Source organism: Drosophila willistoni (assembly GCF_018902025.1).
Source record: "Drosophila willistoni isolate 14030-0811.24 chromosome XL unlocalized genomic scaffold, UCI_dwil_1.1 Seg142, whole genome shotgun sequence".
Classification (NCBI taxonomy): domain Eukaryota; kingdom Metazoa; phylum Arthropoda; class Insecta; order Diptera; family Drosophilidae; genus Drosophila; species Drosophila willistoni.
In genome coordinates this window covers 2,314,455-2,334,419 of record NW_025814053.1, presented here as the reverse complement: position 1 = coordinate 2,334,419, position 19,965 = coordinate 2,314,455, and the positions used below count along the sequence as shown (strand labels likewise).

General features: G+C 43.7%; 3 protein-coding genes across 3 annotated transcripts; 2 read left to right on the top strand and 1 right to left on the bottom strand.

Moving 5' to 3' along the window:
* Nucleotides 1-284: 284 nt before the first annotated feature.
* Nucleotides 285-14,522, bottom strand: LOC6653007 (dmX-like protein 1). Its single transcript, XM_002075351.4, has 15 exons — nucleotides 14,361-14,522; nucleotides 11,442-11,659; nucleotides 11,214-11,365; nucleotides 3,992-11,107; nucleotides 2,851-3,921; nucleotides 2,565-2,789; nucleotides 2,141-2,503; nucleotides 1,806-2,070; nucleotides 1,645-1,729; nucleotides 1,311-1,580; nucleotides 1,181-1,250; nucleotides 1,037-1,111; nucleotides 842-975; nucleotides 690-773; nucleotides 285-624 (listed from the first exon to the last, which is right to left on the bottom strand). The coding sequence occupies exons 1-15, from the start codon at nucleotides 14,445-14,447 to the stop codon at nucleotides 424-426; spliced, it is 10,416 nt and encodes a 3,471-aa protein (XP_002075387.1). The 5' UTR covers nucleotides 14,448-14,522; the 3' UTR covers nucleotides 285-423.
* Nucleotides 14,523-14,781: 259 nt separating this feature from the next.
* LOC6653022 (probable elastin-binding protein EbpS) lies at nucleotides 14,782-16,567 on the top strand. Its single transcript, XM_015176459.3, has 4 exons — nucleotides 14,782-15,396; nucleotides 15,462-15,764; nucleotides 15,834-16,009; nucleotides 16,080-16,567. The coding sequence occupies exons 1-4, from the start codon at nucleotides 14,971-14,973 to the stop codon at nucleotides 16,141-16,143; spliced, it is 969 nt and encodes a 322-aa protein (XP_015031945.1). The 5' UTR covers nucleotides 14,782-14,970; the 3' UTR covers nucleotides 16,144-16,567.
* A 278-nt stretch (nucleotides 16,568-16,845) lies between these two features.
* On the top strand, nucleotides 16,846-18,859 carry LOC26528766. Its single transcript, XM_015176458.3, has 2 exons — nucleotides 16,846-17,946; nucleotides 18,065-18,859. The coding sequence occupies exons 1-2, from the start codon at nucleotides 16,967-16,969 to the stop codon at nucleotides 18,357-18,359; spliced, it is 1,275 nt and encodes a 424-aa protein (XP_015031944.1). The 5' UTR covers nucleotides 16,846-16,966; the 3' UTR covers nucleotides 18,360-18,859.
* The last annotated feature ends 1,106 nt before the right edge of the window (nucleotides 18,860-19,965 follow it).

Sequence of the window (19,965 nt, the reverse complement as noted above, 5' to 3'; positions counted from 1 at the left end):
ATAATTTAATAATTGATTTAAAGCATAATAGTGGTATTGTGTATAATATATATATAATAAGTAGTATATGTATATGTATATATATATATAGATCGTGTTATGTATAATTATAATAATAATATATATATATATTTATATAGCATATAGTCTGTATAGGAAATACTCATAGAATTAGAGACAAACATAACGAAGGTTCGTCAAAAAGTTGTTGATTGGAAAAAGGATAGTAGCAGCAAAAACAAAATACAATTAATATAATTAACATTTAACAAAAAAAAAAAATATTTCAATACAATAATAATAATAAACATTTTACTCACACGCGCGTGCAACAATTTACATACAGATACAATTACATAATATTACTTTTTTTTTTGTTTTTCGTTTTGTTTAGTTACTTTGGATTTTCATTTCGTTTTCTAACTAATACACAGAGTGAACAATATTATCCTTCTCGACTAGCAGACGAACTTTCATACAGCCGTCCGAGCCGCAGGAGAACAGGCGACCAAATGGATCCACATAAACCTGACTGACACCCTGGCCGGTGTGCTTGAAGAAGCCATTCTTGGCATGCTCATGTGGGAAAGTGTTAATGAGCATGAATTGGTTCATATCCCAAATCTACAGTAAGAATAACAAACAGAGATCAATAGTGTTTTCCAATCAGTAATCGTTACTCCACTCACCTTTATGTCACCCTCAATGGAACCAGTGACAAAGAACTCCTCATGCGGATCCAGTGCTATGCACTTAATGGTACTATCGTGCGCCTGCACATTAAAGATTGAATGATGATTGTTAGAACGAATTTGGAGTGGAGTGACTAGAATTTCAATACCTGATAACGATGACGCAGGGTACGCTGTCTCACATCAAAGACACAAACATCGCCGCGTTTGCCGCATGAGATGAGCACTTGATGCTGTGGCGCAAATACCAAACAGGATGAGCCCTGATCGTGGCAGGTGAACGCTGTAAAAAACAAATGTTTTACATGGTACTCAGCTGTGGAGAATTGTGTCTGCAAACTTACCCGACACACAGGACTTTTTGTGCGGCAACAGAGTGTCCCAAATGTTAATATTCTTGTTCTCGGAACTTTGACCAGCTGCAAAAGAAGCGCACAAACGGTTAATCAAATGCAGTCCTAATTTACAAAATCAATTTTTCAACTTACCGCTGGCCAGCAGACTGCATGAGCCGAGGAACACAAAATCGGACAGTGTCTTATTGTGGCACTGATAGGTCTGGAAATAGAGTATACAAATATATAATTGACATGTTGCTATGTTGCTACTTGTACTTACTATAAACGAACGATTATTTTGTGAGGCGATGCCGGCCTGCCAGAGGCTCAAATTGCCATCGCCATCACCGATGCCAAATTTATTGCCCTGCTCGGAGAAGCGGCAACGTGTGACCTTGGCAAAAGTGCCAGAGGTACGTGGACTGCACACGGGCTGCTGGTGCCCCCATTCCCAGATTTGAACAGAGCCATCTTGGCCACCAGTTAAATACAAAGGCATCAGAGGATGTGCGCTCATGCGCTTAACATTATCCACCTTGTGACGTAGGACCTGGGAGAGAAACGATTTATTTAAATTTGACTCACTAACTAATCAATCTTTAACTAATCCTTACCATGGATGTGCCGCGTCCCGATTGGGAGGCGCTCTGAGTGCTAACACTGGACTCACTATAGGCATTGCTCGAACCATATTGATTCCTGTTCAAAAATGGAAAGTGAATGGACAGTTGGTGGTTTTGATATTATGGATGATTGTTCTGTTGATGTTACTCACTGATCTTGAGTCTGGATGATAAGAAAGGCCGAGCTATTGGTATCGGCATCTTTGGACAAGTTCATCATATCATATTCGCATTCATCCTCATACCAATTGGGCGATTCCAATAGCAGCGAGATGTCAAATTCTTGAATTTCCCGTGGATTGGCAAAGGCAATCATGGATGAGCTATTATTCTTCAAGCAGAACGACAATATGGATTCATGGTCCTTGTGAATGATGCGTATGTGATCTGTATTCTCGTTTGTAGAATGCGATTGGCCTAAAGAAAAAAAACAGCAGGAGATAGTAGAGATTAGTCCGCATTATTCTCGATGGCGACGGGCACCTACCTTCATCTGTCTCATTGTCATGCTGATTGCTGTGATGATGCAAGCTCCTTGTGGTCGATTCCGTATTCTTACCAAAAATGCTCTTAATGAAAACTTCCTGTGCCGGCTCTTGTCGGACCAAATAGTTCCACAGACGACGTATGGGTCCAGCCGATGAGCCCGACACAAACGGTGTATTGTCCTTGTTCAACAGCGAACGATACTTGTGTATGGCCAAACCATTAATGCCACTCTCCGCATAGCAACCAGGTATATAATGACGAGTGGGCGGACCTCGAGCAATTAGATCGCTTAAAGCAAATTCCTGCCAACGATTGAGAGTGCGTAGCACTTCATGTGACAAGGGGCTAATGACGGGCAAATCTAAAGATAAACGGCAAAAAGGTGAGGAGAAGAAAACAAGGCGAGGAGAGTTTTCCCTTACCCTGCAATTCAATGCCAGCCACTTTGACAAACTCTTGGATCTTGTGTGTACTAATTTTAATGAGGGCCAAACGCAGAATGCTCCATGAATACGATGTGGGATTCGTATGTTCAGTATTATCCTTGGACCGCAATTGTGTGCGACTTACATTCACATCATCATCGTCATCTTCCTCCTCCTCGTTGTCCGATTCGTGTGAGTCGTCGGTGTCGTAGTCATCACATTCTATGAGGAGAAACGGATGATCTTTACCATAGAAAATAGATTTCTCACTGTGAAAACTTACCGGTGCTGGGCGGTTTGGTTAGGAAATAGGACAACATAGATGTCTCGGGCGGCATAAATTGCTCTCGGTATGTGGGTTTATCCTCTTTCATGTTGTTGGATGAGCAGCTATTTTGGCTAAAGCTACCTAATATTTTCATATTCAACTTCATGCGTTGCTTTGTAATGGAGGTGACCGTATTCCACACACTATTCTCATCAGCGGGCTCCTCAGAGGTGGAGCCGCCGCCGCCCGAGGCTGAGCCACCAGCAGCACCAGCAATTGCTGTACCATTTGGCGCCGGCTTGATTAGTAGCTTCTTCATGCCGCCACCAAAAAGTGTGGACCAAGTGTCATTGCTGAAATTCTGTCCGCTAAGGCGATAAAGCAATCGGCTATCGCAGGTGGACAACGAGTAGATGAATAATGCCATATAAGTGGATATGAATGACTCAAGCAACAGCACATTCAATTTTGGCACATCCTCATCCTTCTCACGAGCTAGCAGAGCTCTCAAATTGGTAACACCCGGCCACTTGGATGGAGTAGTGCATATGCCAGCTGGCTCATCGGTTGAATACTTCCGCCGCCTGCCGTAGGCATTACGGCTTCCCACAAGATAGCTGCACTCGAATGAGGAATTGATTTTGGCAATATTCTCAATACCGGGACTGGGATAGCCATTGAATGCGGAATTGTTGACCACAAAACTCTCAGAATCGCATAACGACTGATAGATGCAAGACGACAGAGCAACGGCCAGATCGCGTAGCACAAATATCTCGCTGAGGGCGCTCGTCTCGATGCCCGGGAAGGGTAACACCTTAATGATGCTCTGCAGCATGTCCACTGTCTGGGATTGCAAATATTTAATGGGATCGGCGATAACAGTCTTATTGCCAGCCACACAAGCACTCAGTAGGGGCAGCGTTGTGGGGAAGGGCAAGGGGCTGAGCAACTGCTGTTGCGTCTTCTCCTGCTGCAGTTCCTGTAGCAGTAGAACCAATTCCATCCGCACCGAGGCCAAGCCACCACCGCTGGCTCCATGAAGTGAGCAATAGCTGAGCAGTGTGCGCAGTAGAGTTTCGTTGGCTGCAAAGTAAGACGAAAGATATCATAATTAAAGTATGAGGAATGAAGGGAGAAAGTGGATTCCACTTACCTTTGAGCCAACGCTTGCGCTTGGCTGCCCGCATCACCTTCGCTTCAAAGTCCTGTTTATCCTGCATAAGTATCTCATGCAAAGTTGGCCTCTCACCGCTGTTGGCAATAATGCTGGCATTCATTTTATCATTGTCCTTCGTATCCTGAGCATCCGATTCATTGGTCTCATTCGTCTGCTCGGAGCTGCAGTAGTTGCACAGCTGTTTCAGAGCCTCCACTTCGCGCTCCAGCCACATGTACAGCTGATAACGCAACTGACCGCCATCGACTTCAAAGCCAGTGGCCAGAGTGGACAGCTCCTCCATAAGTATCTTTAGGCAGGCCACAAATTTCAATTGTTGAGCCATAATGTCCATTTTGCTGTCCATTGGGGAGCCCCTTTGCGGTGCTTGGAGAGGTTGTGGTGTGGCCATCTCATCATCCGCAGCCACAGACCCCGCCTCATCAGCACCATCGTCCTCTTCATCCTCGTCGTCCCATTTAATTTCAAATTTCGCTTCAGCTTCAGTTGCCGCCACTGGTGCACCCCAATCAAAGGCGTCAGCTGTGGTGCCGCCACCGCCCATGCCCCACTGATCCATAATGCCCGTATTGATGAGATCGGCCTTGTTGGTTTGCTCCTTTTGCTGTTGCAGTTGATCCTGCTGCACATCCTGACTGCCCAATCTGCTGGCCGAGGAGGTGTCATCGCTGATTTTCATGGGCAATTTGTTTAGCACCTCCAGAGCAAGTGCTGGACAGCCGGATTTGAAATGACCGTGGGCCGTAGTGAAATACAATTGCCTTTCAATCGGTGTTATCGAATCCTCCAGCTGCAGCTGCTTATCCGAAGTGGAAGCCACATCGCCGGCATAATTAAAGCCGGACAGTGCCACATGCGCGATACGCTTCTCCTGGGCCGAGAGGGCAATATTCTGACGAATTAGCAGAGGATGCGTCCTTAGATATATGTAGAAATTGAAAACGTTCGGATTGGTGGCTTGCGGTTCGGGCCGCAACAGATCCTCCTCCCGATAGCTGCTATGCAGACTGCCTACTCCATTCAGGAGAAGAGTATTTAAGCTCTCCTGATACTTCTTGATGGTCCAATAGGTCATGGACCTTAGGAATGGATCCGGGTGTGCTTTACTCTCATCGCAGCGACCCGTTTCAGCGTCCGTGCCGAGGACATGCTCGTGCAGCAAACGATGATAGTAGCAGCCCTCAGCATCGCCCTCATATAGACGCGAAATGATTAGAGCTAATTGGAAGTCTTCCAGTTTGTTCATGCACACTTCAATCGCATCGTTCAGGGAGTTGGCCAGAAGGAAGAAGGCCACCGCGTGCTCGAATCGCTGTTTGCCCAGCAGGACAAAGGCATTCTTGAGGGCCGCCTTACGCCAGCGATCCTCGGCGAAATTGTTGCCGAAGAATGTAGTCATCTTCTCATCACGCTTAGACCGGAACAGGCCCCACACCAAAGATTTCTTCTTCATGGCCAGATAGTAGATGGCCGCATCCAAAGGATCCTGCTTTAGCTGATAGGCACATTTCGCAAGCTTCTCTACGCATTTGCGCAAAGTGTTAATGTTCTTTAGCCAATAGCCCACACCGAGATCCTTCAGGGTGGCCCAACGTAGATCTCCCTTAGTGTAGCTGGGTATCAAATTGAGAAGCTCCTCCTCGCTCTCCGAGTGATAGGCCCAAACAATGTTCGAAGTGCCCACACCTTGACGCTGGAACTGGGAACGCTGCTGCAGTGGCAGGCACCGCAGTAAATAGGTGAAATGTTTCATGGCCAAAAGGAAACGCAAGCCACAATCATCCAGGGAGTCGCCACCGCTGGCCTCCTTCAGGCCACCACTACTGGCGCCACCTGACACGCCACTGCTGGAGGCATTGCCCTTGTTCAAATCGGTGGCAAACTTATCCGAGAAATCGGTATTGCATGTGGCCACTGTGTCTGCCAGAGCCAGCAAATGCATCTGATCCAGCGACGAGAGACCCGGCAAATGGGTGTGAGTCAATAGGCGCGACAACAGTTGTCCCTGCCGTGGACCAAAGTGTGAGATTGACTGCTTCTCTGGCAGCGAGAGGCGACGCTCTTGGCGTTTGCCCCCATCGACCCCATCGCACAGCAACTCATCCAGATTATCCTCCGAATTGTGCATATCGAAAAGCTCATCATAGTCCTTGTCCGCTTCGAAGCCGGAGTTATTGCCCTGGCCAGGTGTCTCGCGGTCTGCATTGAGCAGTACCCAAAGCGGCAACGGTGGAATCGAATTGATCTCCGCGTAGTCCAGCATCAGTTCCTCGGGAATTTGTGTGGTGCTGCCCCTGTGCTCCGCCTGAATGTTCGGTTCGGCTGTATAGCTAATGCTCAGGGTTCTTGATCTTGACCAGCTGCGCTGTCTTGCATAACCATCCTCATCCTGGGTGACACTCGACGAATTTGTGCCGCTCATGCATCTCACCAAATGGGCCAGAATGGCTTTGACCCAACGAATTTTGCCGCAATTGAGCAACTCCATCAGCTGCTTGGGATGGTACTGAGGCAACACTGGGCAAGCGATTCTTGATGCCTGGAATAGACCGAAATCGGTCATATAATCATCGCTTGTGGGCTCATCCTGATGGTGGCCACCTGCTGCCCCATTCATGTTGGCCATGCTTGCATTGCCAGCGCCAGGACCCAGGCGTCGCTTCTTGTCGTGCGACAACAATTGAAGATTGGCGGTGCTCACCTTGCTGATCAATGGCATGGAGGCGACATTCTTAAGCCTCAGTTGGGTTGACTCATTGGCCAAGGAGCGCAAATCCTCATCACGCAAATTACGGGTATCCGGCAAGTCTTCACTAGCAGAGCCCAGCCCACCGTTGCCCACATACAGGGAACCGTAGTGTGGCTTCCATTGCGAATAGACATGCATTTCCGAATCCATGGCCACCACCAGAATGCCATCACGCACCCAAGAGATTTGCATGGGCAACGGTGGCAAACCATCGGCAGTCTGTAGATCGATCTGTCTCAGTTTCATCCAACGTATCTCATCCACAAAATTGGGTTGAGCCAACGAGCTAGCCTTACGCAAAATGGGACGATGCACGGAACGTGACTCTTTCATGGCTTTGATGTTGGCCTGGGCGATGTCGGAGCTAACTGGAGTATACAGCAATATTTTGCTGCCCACAGCCACAGTAAGAATGTGGGAACCATCCTCTTTGGAGACCCAATCGAGTTGTACCAAATGCTTTTGGGTCAATGGACAGGTGTTGCCATTCTCCGCTATACTCTTTCTTAACGACTGCAATGTGCTAAAACTGGGCACAGTGAGCAGACCGGAGGCAGCTGCCGACTGCTGACGAGTGACGGCCAACTCGGGTGTTGTCTCGCCACTACGAGGCGAACGACTGTCGTCGTGGGCAAACGTGTGCAGGACCTGATTGAGCCTCTGTTTCTTGGCCAACAATCGACTGTCGTGCAGATAGCTAAGATCAATGCCATGACCGATGTTAATTCTCGGCAAATGAACGTTCTTCAAATGGATAGTGTCCTCGAGGACCCATTCACTGCCGCCCGAACTCTCACACTCATAGATGGCCACACAGAGGTTGACATACCGCGAGTCAGGATCACCCTTGTTGGGACGAGTGAAGCTCTTACCGTACTTATAGGCACAGGCAATGCGACCCGAATATGCGGCACTGATGTTAAGGGGTTGTCCTGGTATCTCGATAGCCGATTGTTGTATGCGGCTAAACATCTTCCATTCCGACCAGTGGTAGGCATCCGCCTCCTCGGACTTCTCTTTGCCATCGCCATTGCCATTGTCGTCGCCATCGCTGTCTTGTCTAAGGGGTTCGCACTTCCAGAAACGGGAAATCGAATCGGAGCAGGCCGTTACAATGATATAAGGGGCAAAGCATGCTGGATAAATGCTCGAGCTACTCAAATGGCCAGCTGCTGGTGAGGCATGTATAACATCCACACCCTCGGGCAGTGGTAGCTCTTGTGTGCAAACCTTTTTGGTAGTAATGGATATATGTGGAGCCTCCACTTGACCATTAAAATGCTCGGCTCCCGTTAGTGTCTCCGCTCCCTGGGACATGCGTCGCTGTTGTTGCTGCTGATGATGCTGCTGCTGTTGATCCTGCTGATCATCCGGCTCCTGGGTTAGATTACTATCGGGCACATACATTGCCGTCTCCGAAAGAAATGAATTCTGCTGTTTGGAGCTAATCACTATACGCCACATATGTATGGTGCTGCCTCTAAGAGTCTTCTCAATGTTGACTATATAGAAGGGTTCCTCGAAATCCACATTCCTTTGCAAATCCACAATAGCATCCATGTCGCTATCGAGGAGAGCATTCAGACGCGGGTCCGCCTCAAGGTCGTGGGCATCCATTGAACTGGCCCGCTGCCCGCCCGTGATCAATTGCGCCTGGAACACATGTAGGAACTGGGTATTTTGCCAATCGTGTTTCGCGTCCGAAATGGCATCCAGCTGCAGGATGCAGCCGGGACGTGCCGTTGATTGTTGCGAGACCACCTTGAGCTTGTCATGCAACTGCGCTGAACGCTGATGCTGGGCCTTCAGAGTGCTCGAGGCATTCGAGATCATCGAGGAGAGCGAATGCGATTTGTGTAAAGTGTTCAAGTTCTCCGAGCAGGAGATCTCGGCCAGCAGCGTACGGGCATCGATGACGGCCTGATAGACACGCAAATTTTCGCCATCGCTGGCCACAAAACACGCCGATGGCGAATTGCTGTAGCTGCCCAGAGTGGTGCTAGGCAGAAGAGTTGGTATCCAGGCTACATTACTGAAAGCCGATATCTCTGGCGAGTTGATGCGGGCCAGCTCACTCACTCCACCAGAATGGCAAAGGGGACCCACTGAGTCGACACGCCATAGAATCAATTCGGAACAGAAGCCAGTGGGCGTAAAGATATCCTTGTCACTGTTGGAATTGGTGTTGCCAGATCCGCCGGCTGGACCGGATGATGATGCTGCTGGTCCACCCAGGCCGCCGCTGCCACCAGGGCCACCAGCAAGAGGTTGCTCGAAGGGCGACATGGGAGACTTGACCTCCGTGGAATCGGGCAAATTGTGATGCGATGTGGACACCAGGAGTGGCAACACTGGGTGACATGTGATGTCGTTCACACGGAATCGATGACCCGAGGCTCGACTCACATGGCCAATGCTTAATACTTGAGTGAACTTGGTCTTAAAGGCGAATGTTAATTGCCAGAGATTGAGCGTGCCATTGGAGTGTTTGGTTACCATGGAAACGGACGGGGAGACATTCAATGGCAATGCACTGGTGGAGCCGGCCCCGGTTGCTCCCGAATCCTGTGATGTGCTAGCTGCTCCGCTTCGATCTCCGGCCGCCTCATCATCTTGATCCATACGATCCGTCTCATTGTCCTGGTCCCCAGCAGCGTCGTCCTCTTGCTCTTCGTCATGCTTGTCAAATGTCTGGCCCGAATGTTGATCTGATTTCAATGATGAATCATCTGCCTGATGATCCTTGCTCCTCACATTATTCGCTATATCGCGAAATACTAGCGGATGAGTTCCTGTATTAAAGAGGCTCACCGTGGTGGACATGGACATGGCATCGCCCAAGGGAAATGCCGATGGTATTCTCGTCGAAAACGAGACCTGAGCCTGACGAAACGAACCCGGATAGTAATCATCCAGCCACTCAATTACCCATATCAAATAGCTTCCATCGACTGGATGAATGGCAAATAGCAAATCTGGACTCTGATGCCAATCACGGAGGAGGCATTCAATTTTATTATCCAGCGAATCGACCAGTTGGGTAATTGGATGATGCTGGTCATTGTTAAGGGAATTCTGCGATGTCGTATTGGACATGGAGTTCAAATGGAGTCCTGTGCCCGCTGTGTGCTGTGAATATTTGCTATACTCCTCGCCGCTATCATCGACAGATACAGATTTCGAGGAACGTATGTATTTCTTATGGGCTCCATGTGAGTGAGACGGAATCTGATGGCCATGGCTACCGCTGCCTCCACTGCCTCCAGCATGACCAGCATCATCGGGCAGATCAACGCCAACTCCTCCTCCGCCAGCCCCACCACTGGTCGATGCATGGCCGTTCTCCTCATCAATCACCTTCTTGGTCAACTCTTGGAGTATGGCCTCCGCCTGGAGGGTGAAATGCATCTCCTTGTTGTTAAGCCAATGTAAAATGAATACATTCTGATTGGTGGGGTCCGAGGTCTGCATCGATGGCACCAGCGGTATATCCGTCTCAGCATTGATTGAAGCGGCCAAATGGAAATGCATGCCTGGTGTCACTCCGGATCCATGAAAGCCATACGAATGGAAATCATGGACACTACACGATGATGGCAACGAGGGTATGGGTCCCTGATAGTTGCTAAAACTGGCTGGTGAGCTCCCCACCGCACCCATGCCGATGCCGGCACCACCCGGTCCGCCGCCCATCCCAATGCCACCTGGTCCAATGCCACTCACATTGGCATTGTGGCCGGCTTTCATGTGTCGACGTATGTGGAAACAGGTCTTCATGTGCTTCAACCGCTGCATAAACCGATGCTTATGCCGATGCGTACGAAATTTTGGATTCTGCGAGGCCAATGGATCGAATTGCGTCATATTAACTAGACCATCGTCTGGCAAAACTGTCTCGATCCAAATGCGACATATGTTATCCAGGCATGAGGTAACCAGCATATTGGCCACCGATCCCTTGGGCATATATTTGCTGGTCTTTCGCCAAACAATATTGGAGACGGCACGAGGATGGGCAATATAAACATAAGTGAAATTCAATTCACTGTTGCCACCGCCACCACCCAAGTCTGTGCCACCGCCATCTGTTGTTGTTTGCCTTGAAGTGGTTACTTTGGCCGCCGGAAACAGAACTTGCTTATTCTCATACCAAATCTTAACCAAACGATCGTTGCGTCCGCATGTGGCGAATAGAGTGCCATCTGGACTAAATGCCATATGATAAATCGGTATTGCCGTTTGGCATGACCAAATATTCTCCCAGGTGGACACATCATCTGGTTGCCCCTGATTATTGGCCGGTTTACTGGATTCCTTGCTTTCGCCAATTTCAAATTTCACACCTATAAACACACACAATCAATGGAAAAATAAACAATCGTTTCATTTAACATATCATAATTACATATAGGACGGACTTAGGACCCGTCGCTCTGTCGGCTAACTTACCCGTGTGTTCCTCCTCATTTTGCTGATGGGTGGGTGATTTACTTTTCCACAATTGTATATTGGTGCCACCCGTTAGGAGACGTGTGCCCTCCAAATTCCACGACAATGTCACCACACTCGAATGGCTGGTAAAGGAACCAGTCTGCACCCATCTATTCATCAGATGATGATAATAAAAGTAAATATTTATTCAACCACTTTTTGATGCGGGGATGATCAATCTCTCACCTGTAATCCAGAAAGTGCGTATTATGCTTGCTCGACTCAATCACTGGTGTCGGCTCAAAAATGCATATCTTATTTTCATAGGCTGCGGCTATTTTTCCCGTATCCGTGCTGCAATCCAAGGCGGAGATTTTGACATAGCCATGATTGGCTCCAGGTATAATTTGGACACGTTCAAATGTGCTGGCCAAAATGACCACATTACAGCCGGCGGCATAGGCCTGAAGAAATTGAAAAAAAGAGATGATTGAGATCAAATTCAGATTAAGTTATTAGCATTAGTGTGTTAAATAGGACAGCCAAAAAATAAAGTCACATCGACTTCAATGTGCACTACAATAAGTGCAAAGTTACATTATATCCCCCCTTTAACACTTTAGCGCACCTTGCGGTCGTTTTTGGCATAGAATTACATACGTGAATATGAAAAATACGGAAATAACTTTAACATATTCCTGATTAGCTCACTCTATCAATTTATTTTCCAAAAGTGTATAACTCTGTATCTCTATTTTTGTAGATCAAAAGTGATATTGATGCTGATTAATGTATATAATTTATCAGTGGCGGAGCTGAGGGTAAATCGATTAAGGACATCGAAATTATAATAGTTTAAGAGATTTTCCCATTTTATAGCGGACTTTAGAAAAATCCCAGTAATTCCCTTAGAAATTATCAGTTGTAAATGAACAAGTTTTTTAGCTGTTTTTTTTATTTTCATTTTTAAGACCTCACTCTCAATTTACCTCTCTCAAACTCCTTGAGTGTGTCGTGTATGTGTGTGTTGAGTGTGTGCGCTTATCAGTTTAGACTGCTTAGCCTTGCCACCCAACCACATCACATTTAGTTACCTGTTTATGGGTATTTAATGATTTATTTGTTGCCCTGTCGCTGATATGTTTTTCTTTTCATTATCTTGGCCGTTTTATCGCAGCGACACACAAAGGTTTTTTTTCCAAGTCATTTTTAGATCAAATATTATAGTGCATTAGTGTTGGGTAAATATTGCTCAATTTGGTGAACATGTTCACTTGTTCTTTTTTTCGAAGTGAGTCGACTCGCTCACTTTGCTCAGTTGCTCATTCACATTGCTCAGTTACTCACTGTTCATGAACAGCTCAAAGCTAGTGAGTGTTGAAAAACAGCTGAGCAAAAGAGCATGTGAGCAAAAAGAGCAAGTTAACAATAGTGAGCAAGTGAGCAAAAAAGAACAAGTGAGCAATAAAGAACAAGTGAGCAAAAAAGAGCAAGTGAGTAATAAAGAACAATTCGAGAGGAACATGTTCAGTTGCTCAGTTTAAGGAACAACTCTTTTTTGTTCACTCACTCATGAGCAACCCAACACTATAGTGCATGCATTTCTAGTAAATACATTTAATTAAAATAACCACAGATGAGATTTTGATTAAGTTTTGGTTACTATCCGATTTTCATTTGTAATTATAATCAAGGCATTGATAGCCAATAAAGCTTAGATTAGATCTTAACACAGCCGTTTTGATTAAATCCAGTAGGATATTCGCCATATAAACTTATTTTGAGATATATAGTAAACCGATTTCTGCTATTGAGAGAGAGAGTGAGAGAGAGAAATTTGAGTAGATTTTAAAGAACGTGGTCATAAAAAAGGTCATTGTTAATATTGTTGACTGTATTTATCAGATCGGGGAAGTATCAGAGCTCTATGAAAAAACAAAATTTATTTCGCTTATGCAAGGATATGCGCAAAAGGGTTTCATAAGTGTTAAGAAGGGGTGGCGGGGGGTAAAAAGGAGAGTCGCGTCACAATGTCTGGGTTGATGTATGACATTAACAGAAGCCAGAGGGCGCCATTGGGCTACGTGTTCTATTAATTATTAAAATACTATAATTAAAAGCAATGCGGATGCGGAGACAAAACACGAAACAGAAACTAAAGCAAGGGAAGGGAAGGGAAGGGAAGGGAGAGGCACAGTGCAGATGGCAAATATGTAAGCACAAACAGCTGCCTATTGTGATGGCGAAATAAAAGGCGGTGGGCGTATGGGTGGGGGTTGTCGATAATATAGAAACTTTACAAAAACGTTAGTGCAGTTAAATTGACTAAGCCAAAACAAAGATGATAAAAATAAAGGTCAAAATAAGGGGTGTTTAGGCTGGTCGGTAGCGGGGACAGAACATTGAAAATTAGGGCAACAAAGGCCACCTGACCAATCGAAGGGTACACACACACACACATACACATACACGCGTGTACTTCAGAAAGATACTCTCTCTCTCGCTCACTGGAGCAGCAGCAGCAGCACACACACTTACACATACACTCTTGACCTTTAAATGTAATTAATAAATGCCAATTTTTTTTATTTATGTAAATGCAATTTAATAAAAACTATACGATATGCCAAAAAATATATACATATATATGGATGTGTATGAATAACTCAACATTTGCATGTGATATTTTTTTTTAATTTTAATTGACCACCATGTACGTATATACATATGCACATATATACATACATATGTGTACATACATACATAGTACAAATATGTAAATAAAAACATTAAGTGTCTTGCTCTCGCTTTTTCTCTCTCCGCCTCCCCCTCTCACCCCTTTTTGTGCAAATATGCCAATATGTATGCCAACCGTGTTGTTGCTGCTTGCAGGGCAAAAAACAAAAAGAAAAAAGTTTATTAACTACGTCTAAATGTGGGTAAATTCCCCGTCTTGCTCTTCCAGCCATATCTATATCTCGTTGTATGCATGATGATGATGATTATGATCATGATATACATATATATGTACGTATTCAAAGGGAAAATTCAATATAAAAACACACGAACTCACTCTCACTCACTCACTCACGCACATACACACACACACTCGCATATAGCAAACACACTTGCAGGCCACAAAAAGAGAAAAAATTCTTTTCTTACTGTAAATGGTATGCCTTCCACGGATCCAATTGCAAAGCACCGGTCACCTGCATTGCAGGCACCGCTTAATATTTGATGACAATTCATTATAGTTAACAACTTTGGATTGGTTATCACATCACAGCGCACAAAATTGTCTAAGTAGTTTTTTTTTTATTGTTATGTGTTCATTTAACTGTTAATTTTACATCATCATTCTCGAGCACTGTTAATTTAACAGTTTGCGAACACTTGTGAGTGTCGTTTACCGGCACTGGTTATTTTACAACTGTTCTCGACCCTCGTTGAGCTCGACAGTGGCGCCTATCGAACCTAATTTTTATAAGCTAATAATTTAGCTCTGTCAAAAAGGAGCAATATTTCAATGTTATAATTATTATTAGCTTCATAACGTTTTTTTTTTTTTTTTATTGTAATACGTCGGCCACGAAGTTTCTGCCAACGAAAAAGATTTAAATTTTACCGTTTTTCAGCACTTTAAAATTTTTCAACACTATTAGCGCGCCATTTTGGAGATTTGCTGGCAACTTTTCGTGCTTTACCAAATTTTTTTTGCATTTAGTTTCTTGCAGAAGCTTGGACGAAGAATAACTCTCAATTAGCTAAAGAGATGGAGAAAGAACAAGCGCAAGCCCAAGAAGTCGTGACGGCCCCTGAGGACAATACGACCACTGACAATAATGCGACATCAAAGGATAATATGACCACTGACAATAATGCGACATCAAAGGATAATACGACCACTGACGATAATACGACATCAAAGGATAATATGACCACTGACAATAATGCGACATCAAAGGATAATACGACCACTGACGATAATACGACATCAAAGGATAATATGACCATTGACGATAATGCGACATCAAAGGATAATACGACCACTGACGATAATGCGACATCAAAGGATAATACGACCTCTGACAATATAAGGGTCCCTAAGAATAATACTGACCCCAATGGTAACAACCTCATTGATGCAACCTCCACTCAAGCAATTGAATCTTACCTTACATCGGCCTTGAAAAATTTGGTAAATACACAAATGTTACACTTAGATTCTGAAACTGTCCGAATACATCTGGTGTCAATTTTCAGCGCAAGGAAAATAAGCGTTTGGCCGAACAGTATCGCGAGTTGCAAAAGTCTTATGACTTGAAAATGCTCGACAAACTGAAGAATCTGAATAAGATAAATTTAAAAACACGCTCTAACATAATACCCTTCCTGAAGCGAATTCAAGTGAGGCAACTAACAGTACTTCATCAAATGAGATGGATGATTGACAATGAGACCCAGATAGCCCGGGCTTATGACAAGCACTGCAAGACCGCCATTGACATCGCTGAAAAGCAACATGATGTGGAGAAGGCACAAGGCTATGATGAGTTCACTAACATGGTAAAAAAAGAACAAGTCTAATTCGGCAGTTGCCACTAATTTAAAAAATTGGTGTATTGTGATTTGCAGAGTAGTGACCAACTGGCCGAGGTAATCAAGTCTTGTAAGGAGAAAATTTATTTAAATGAAGCCGAAGCAAAGCGCCTGACACTCCAAATGGAAGCTGAGGAAGAACAACATAAGGCTGAACTCATCACCTTGCGGAACAGTATAAATTCAGTGGAGGTTGTCCTAAGAGAAACAAGGTAAGCATACTAATGTAACCGTAGCCTTTTCATTCATCTAACCTATTTACACTTTGCATTTCCCTTGCAGTGAAATATGCCAGGAACTTCAATTTGAAAAAACTTTGCGCGACCAGGGTAATATCCCGATATAGAGTAATGAATTTTACTTACGTAAACATCTCGAAAAATACAAATTGAATTAATTCTAATACTGTAAATACAGTATCACGCTGTATGTGGAGCCAAAACCAAATGGAGTAAAATGCATTTAAGTTTTTTAATACGTTACTGGACTTGAATCTCGAATCAGAAGGCGATGTGGAGATATTTGCGAAATTTCTCACATTATGGAAGTAGAGTAACAAAAAAAATCGTTTTCTAATTGCTAAATTGCTAAATTTAAACATTCCTCATTTCCTATGTAATTTTCTATATATTTCTTTTGTAATCATAATCATTATTCAAAAAAGGTAGACAGAGATTTGACACATTTGTGACATTGAAAATGTAAAACTAAGTTAAGTTTACTTGAAATAATATATACCGTGATTTCTGTACCTTTAAAAATTGATATTAATTTTGTACCTTCAAATACAAATTTAAAAAGTTACCGTTCTGTCAGTCTACGTACATATTTTGAATAAACAATGAATATAAACTAACACTAAGGTTATCCTTGTAAGCCATTTATTCGTATGATAATCTAATAAGAAAAAGTATAAGCAAATGTTTTCGTTTGTTTATATTTTTGTAGTGTCACACTTTCGTATAGTGTCGATGGTTTACAAAGTCGATAATTTTATTCTCGATGGTACCCACAACAAATAATTTTACAACACTAGTTTGCATACCAGAACACAGTCAGAAGAAGAAGAGAGTGCAAGTAACAGAAGAAGAAGGCAGAAGGAAAACAATCGCCTTCGCAATCAGAATGGACACAAAGCAACTAGCAATGAAAGCCAATCTCAAGCAACAATGAGCCTAAAGAAACGGTCACGCCTGGATCTGGATATGGATCCATTATCGGTCGGGGCAGTTGTCACCAGCAACAGTGGCTCTGCATCATTTGGTGGACAGGTGCAGAGTCAATGTCAGAGTCAGAGTCAAAGCTTATTCCTCAGCAGCACCAATGGTGTTGTCAACAATTTGAGTAACACAGCTGGCGCTCAAATCTTTTTGACCATATGCGGTGATGAGAACTCCGAAGAGGATGAGTATTATGCCATCAAGCAGGAACCCGATTTGGATGTACATACACTATTGCCGACCAATCTGCAGCTTCCCACTGGTTGTGAGATTTATCTGGTTAAGGACACCGCACAGGTCAGCAGTCCCACTCAATTGGCCCCGAATCCATCGACCATTAAATTGGAACCAGACTCGATAGCTGATAATTGTAATTTAAATGTGAAGAAGCTTCTATTTGTCAGTGGACAAGTAGCGGGAACCACTACAGCAACTACAACACCAACCTTGGCCACATCCACAACCATGTCCCATTCCATACTTGTGGAAAATCACCAGGCAACCCAATCCACCCTTCCACCCATAACTGGAACTGTTCAGTCACAGACCCAACCTCATCAGCATCAGCAGAACCAGCAGTTGCACTCCTCCACTCAATCAAGCTCGTCCCAATTGCAGTCCAATGTCAAAGTTGATTTGGCCTACAAGAAACGAGATGACAAACGTCGTGCCACCCATAATGAGGTTGAGCGACGACGTCGCGATAAAATTAATTGTTGGATATTTAAACTTAAGGAAATGCTGCCCACGGAGGGGAATCGTTATAAGCCCAATACCCAAATGGATGAGGCCACCTCATCCAGTTCGAGCATTAGCCAAAAGAGTAGTCAAACCAATCAAAATGGACGCACACCACCCAACGATTCCAAGTCGCAAATACTTATCAAAGCCTGTGATTATATCAAGAGCATGCAAAACGAGATTGACAAGTAAGTAGAACTCGTAATCCCAATGGGATGGTGGGCATCATTGCATCATCAATTAGTCAGTTCGGATTAAATGAATTCCGTTTCATACATATCTCTATATATTGTATTTATTTTTCAGTTTAAGAGAATGCTTGCGTGAGTCGGATAATCTGCGTCTGAGTAATCAGGCATTGCGCGATGAGCTGGACAGTCTAAGGCAGCAGCAGGAGTTGCGGCAGCGTTATCATGGCACAACATCCAGTGCTGGTAATGGTGGTGCCAGCGGTGGATCTTTCAATGTGACGCTAAATTCTTTAAATAGTTCAGCTACAAGTGACCTGTTCGAGGGCATAGATACCACAGCAACTCTGGCCACTGTGTCCTCAATAAATTTCACAAAACGTGGCCTATTGATATCCGATTACGATGAGTAAACAAGTACCAACCAGACAGATGCCCACAAAATGGGAGTGTAAACTTGACTCGAGAAACGATTTCATGTAAAAATGAAAGGCGGCAATGAAGCGCTGGCGCATTGATAAGCCCCCCCCCTCCCCCCCAAAAAAAAAAAAACACACACACACACACAATAAAACCATGCAACCAAAGATGATGATAAACTAGCGAAATGTTAAAGAATATTCTTGTTATCGGATATGTTGGAACTGTTTGGTCCGTTGGATATGTTTATTTTATGATTTTGTTTTGTTTTTGTTTATCAATTTTTCTTCGTGCTGACTTCAGCTGAAAATTTATTTTGCCATCGCAGCCGCTGCAAAAAACAAAAAAAAAAAAGCTACCTATATGTGTTGCCATCGATTAAGGATCATGATCATCATGCTAAGGATTAAATGTCCTTAGCACTTTACGTTTAGAGATATACATACCTACCTATACCTATATACATACCTACCTACCTATTTACTTATATACCTAATATACCTATATATATGTATACATATGTATTCACACAAATGTATCCATTTATATATATATATATATATATATATATACATATGTTATCATAATTGAAGCATATATGGGTGCTTGTCTTTTCGATTTTATTACTGTACTGTTTCTCGCACTAATTACCTAAACAAAATTATGAAATCTGTCTGTATATACGTATATAAAATTCTATATATATTATGTATGGGCAAACAATACTTGCTTGCATCTTGAAGAGTCACCAAATAGGAGGAGTTACTCTTCAATAGTGAAAGCATTTCATTAATGTACAGCTAAGGGTTTATTGTTAACAAGCGATTTAAGCAAATACAGTGTCGGCCACGAATTTAGCACGTTGGGTATTGAATTATGTAAATCTACTTTTTGTCGCAAAATGGCGTCAAAACAAGAATCATTATTTCAATTGGCCCCATAACGATAATTGTGGATGGATTGAACATTTCTCGGATGCAGCTAAGATTAGTTCAAGTAGGCCCACAATTTCTTGAAAGATTTTGTATAAAACGTGCCAAATAACTGACCTTCCTTTCCATGACAAGAAAATTCCCAGTGTCCTAAATTCGTGGCCACCACTGTACATATAGAAATTGTTGTGAATGTTGGAAAATTGTTTTTTCGATATATAAAGTTTCAAAACATTTTATATTCAAATATAATACAAAAATTGCAAAGTTTTTAACATATATATATATATATAGCGTTGAGATGGGTAAACCAACAATAAATTTTCAGGTTACTTAAACAGTAAAAAATTTGGTTTTATTTTTCATGACGTTAAACAAAATTGGGAATTCCAGAATGAGTTGGAGGCAAACCCAACTCTATCATCAGTCATCATCATTTGTTTCCATCTTTCACATACTTATAGGTGCCAGGAGACTGCACCGCCACCTCCAAGACAAATCGATGAGCCACCATAATGGAGACGTTTTATGCGATCATTACAGGGGGCAAATACTTACAATTTCAGTAACAACGAAGGCAGAAAACAAAACAACCAATGCGGGTCCGTAAAAGGTTTTATGGGGGCAAATACAATTTATTTATATTGTTTCGTTTAATTCGGTTTGA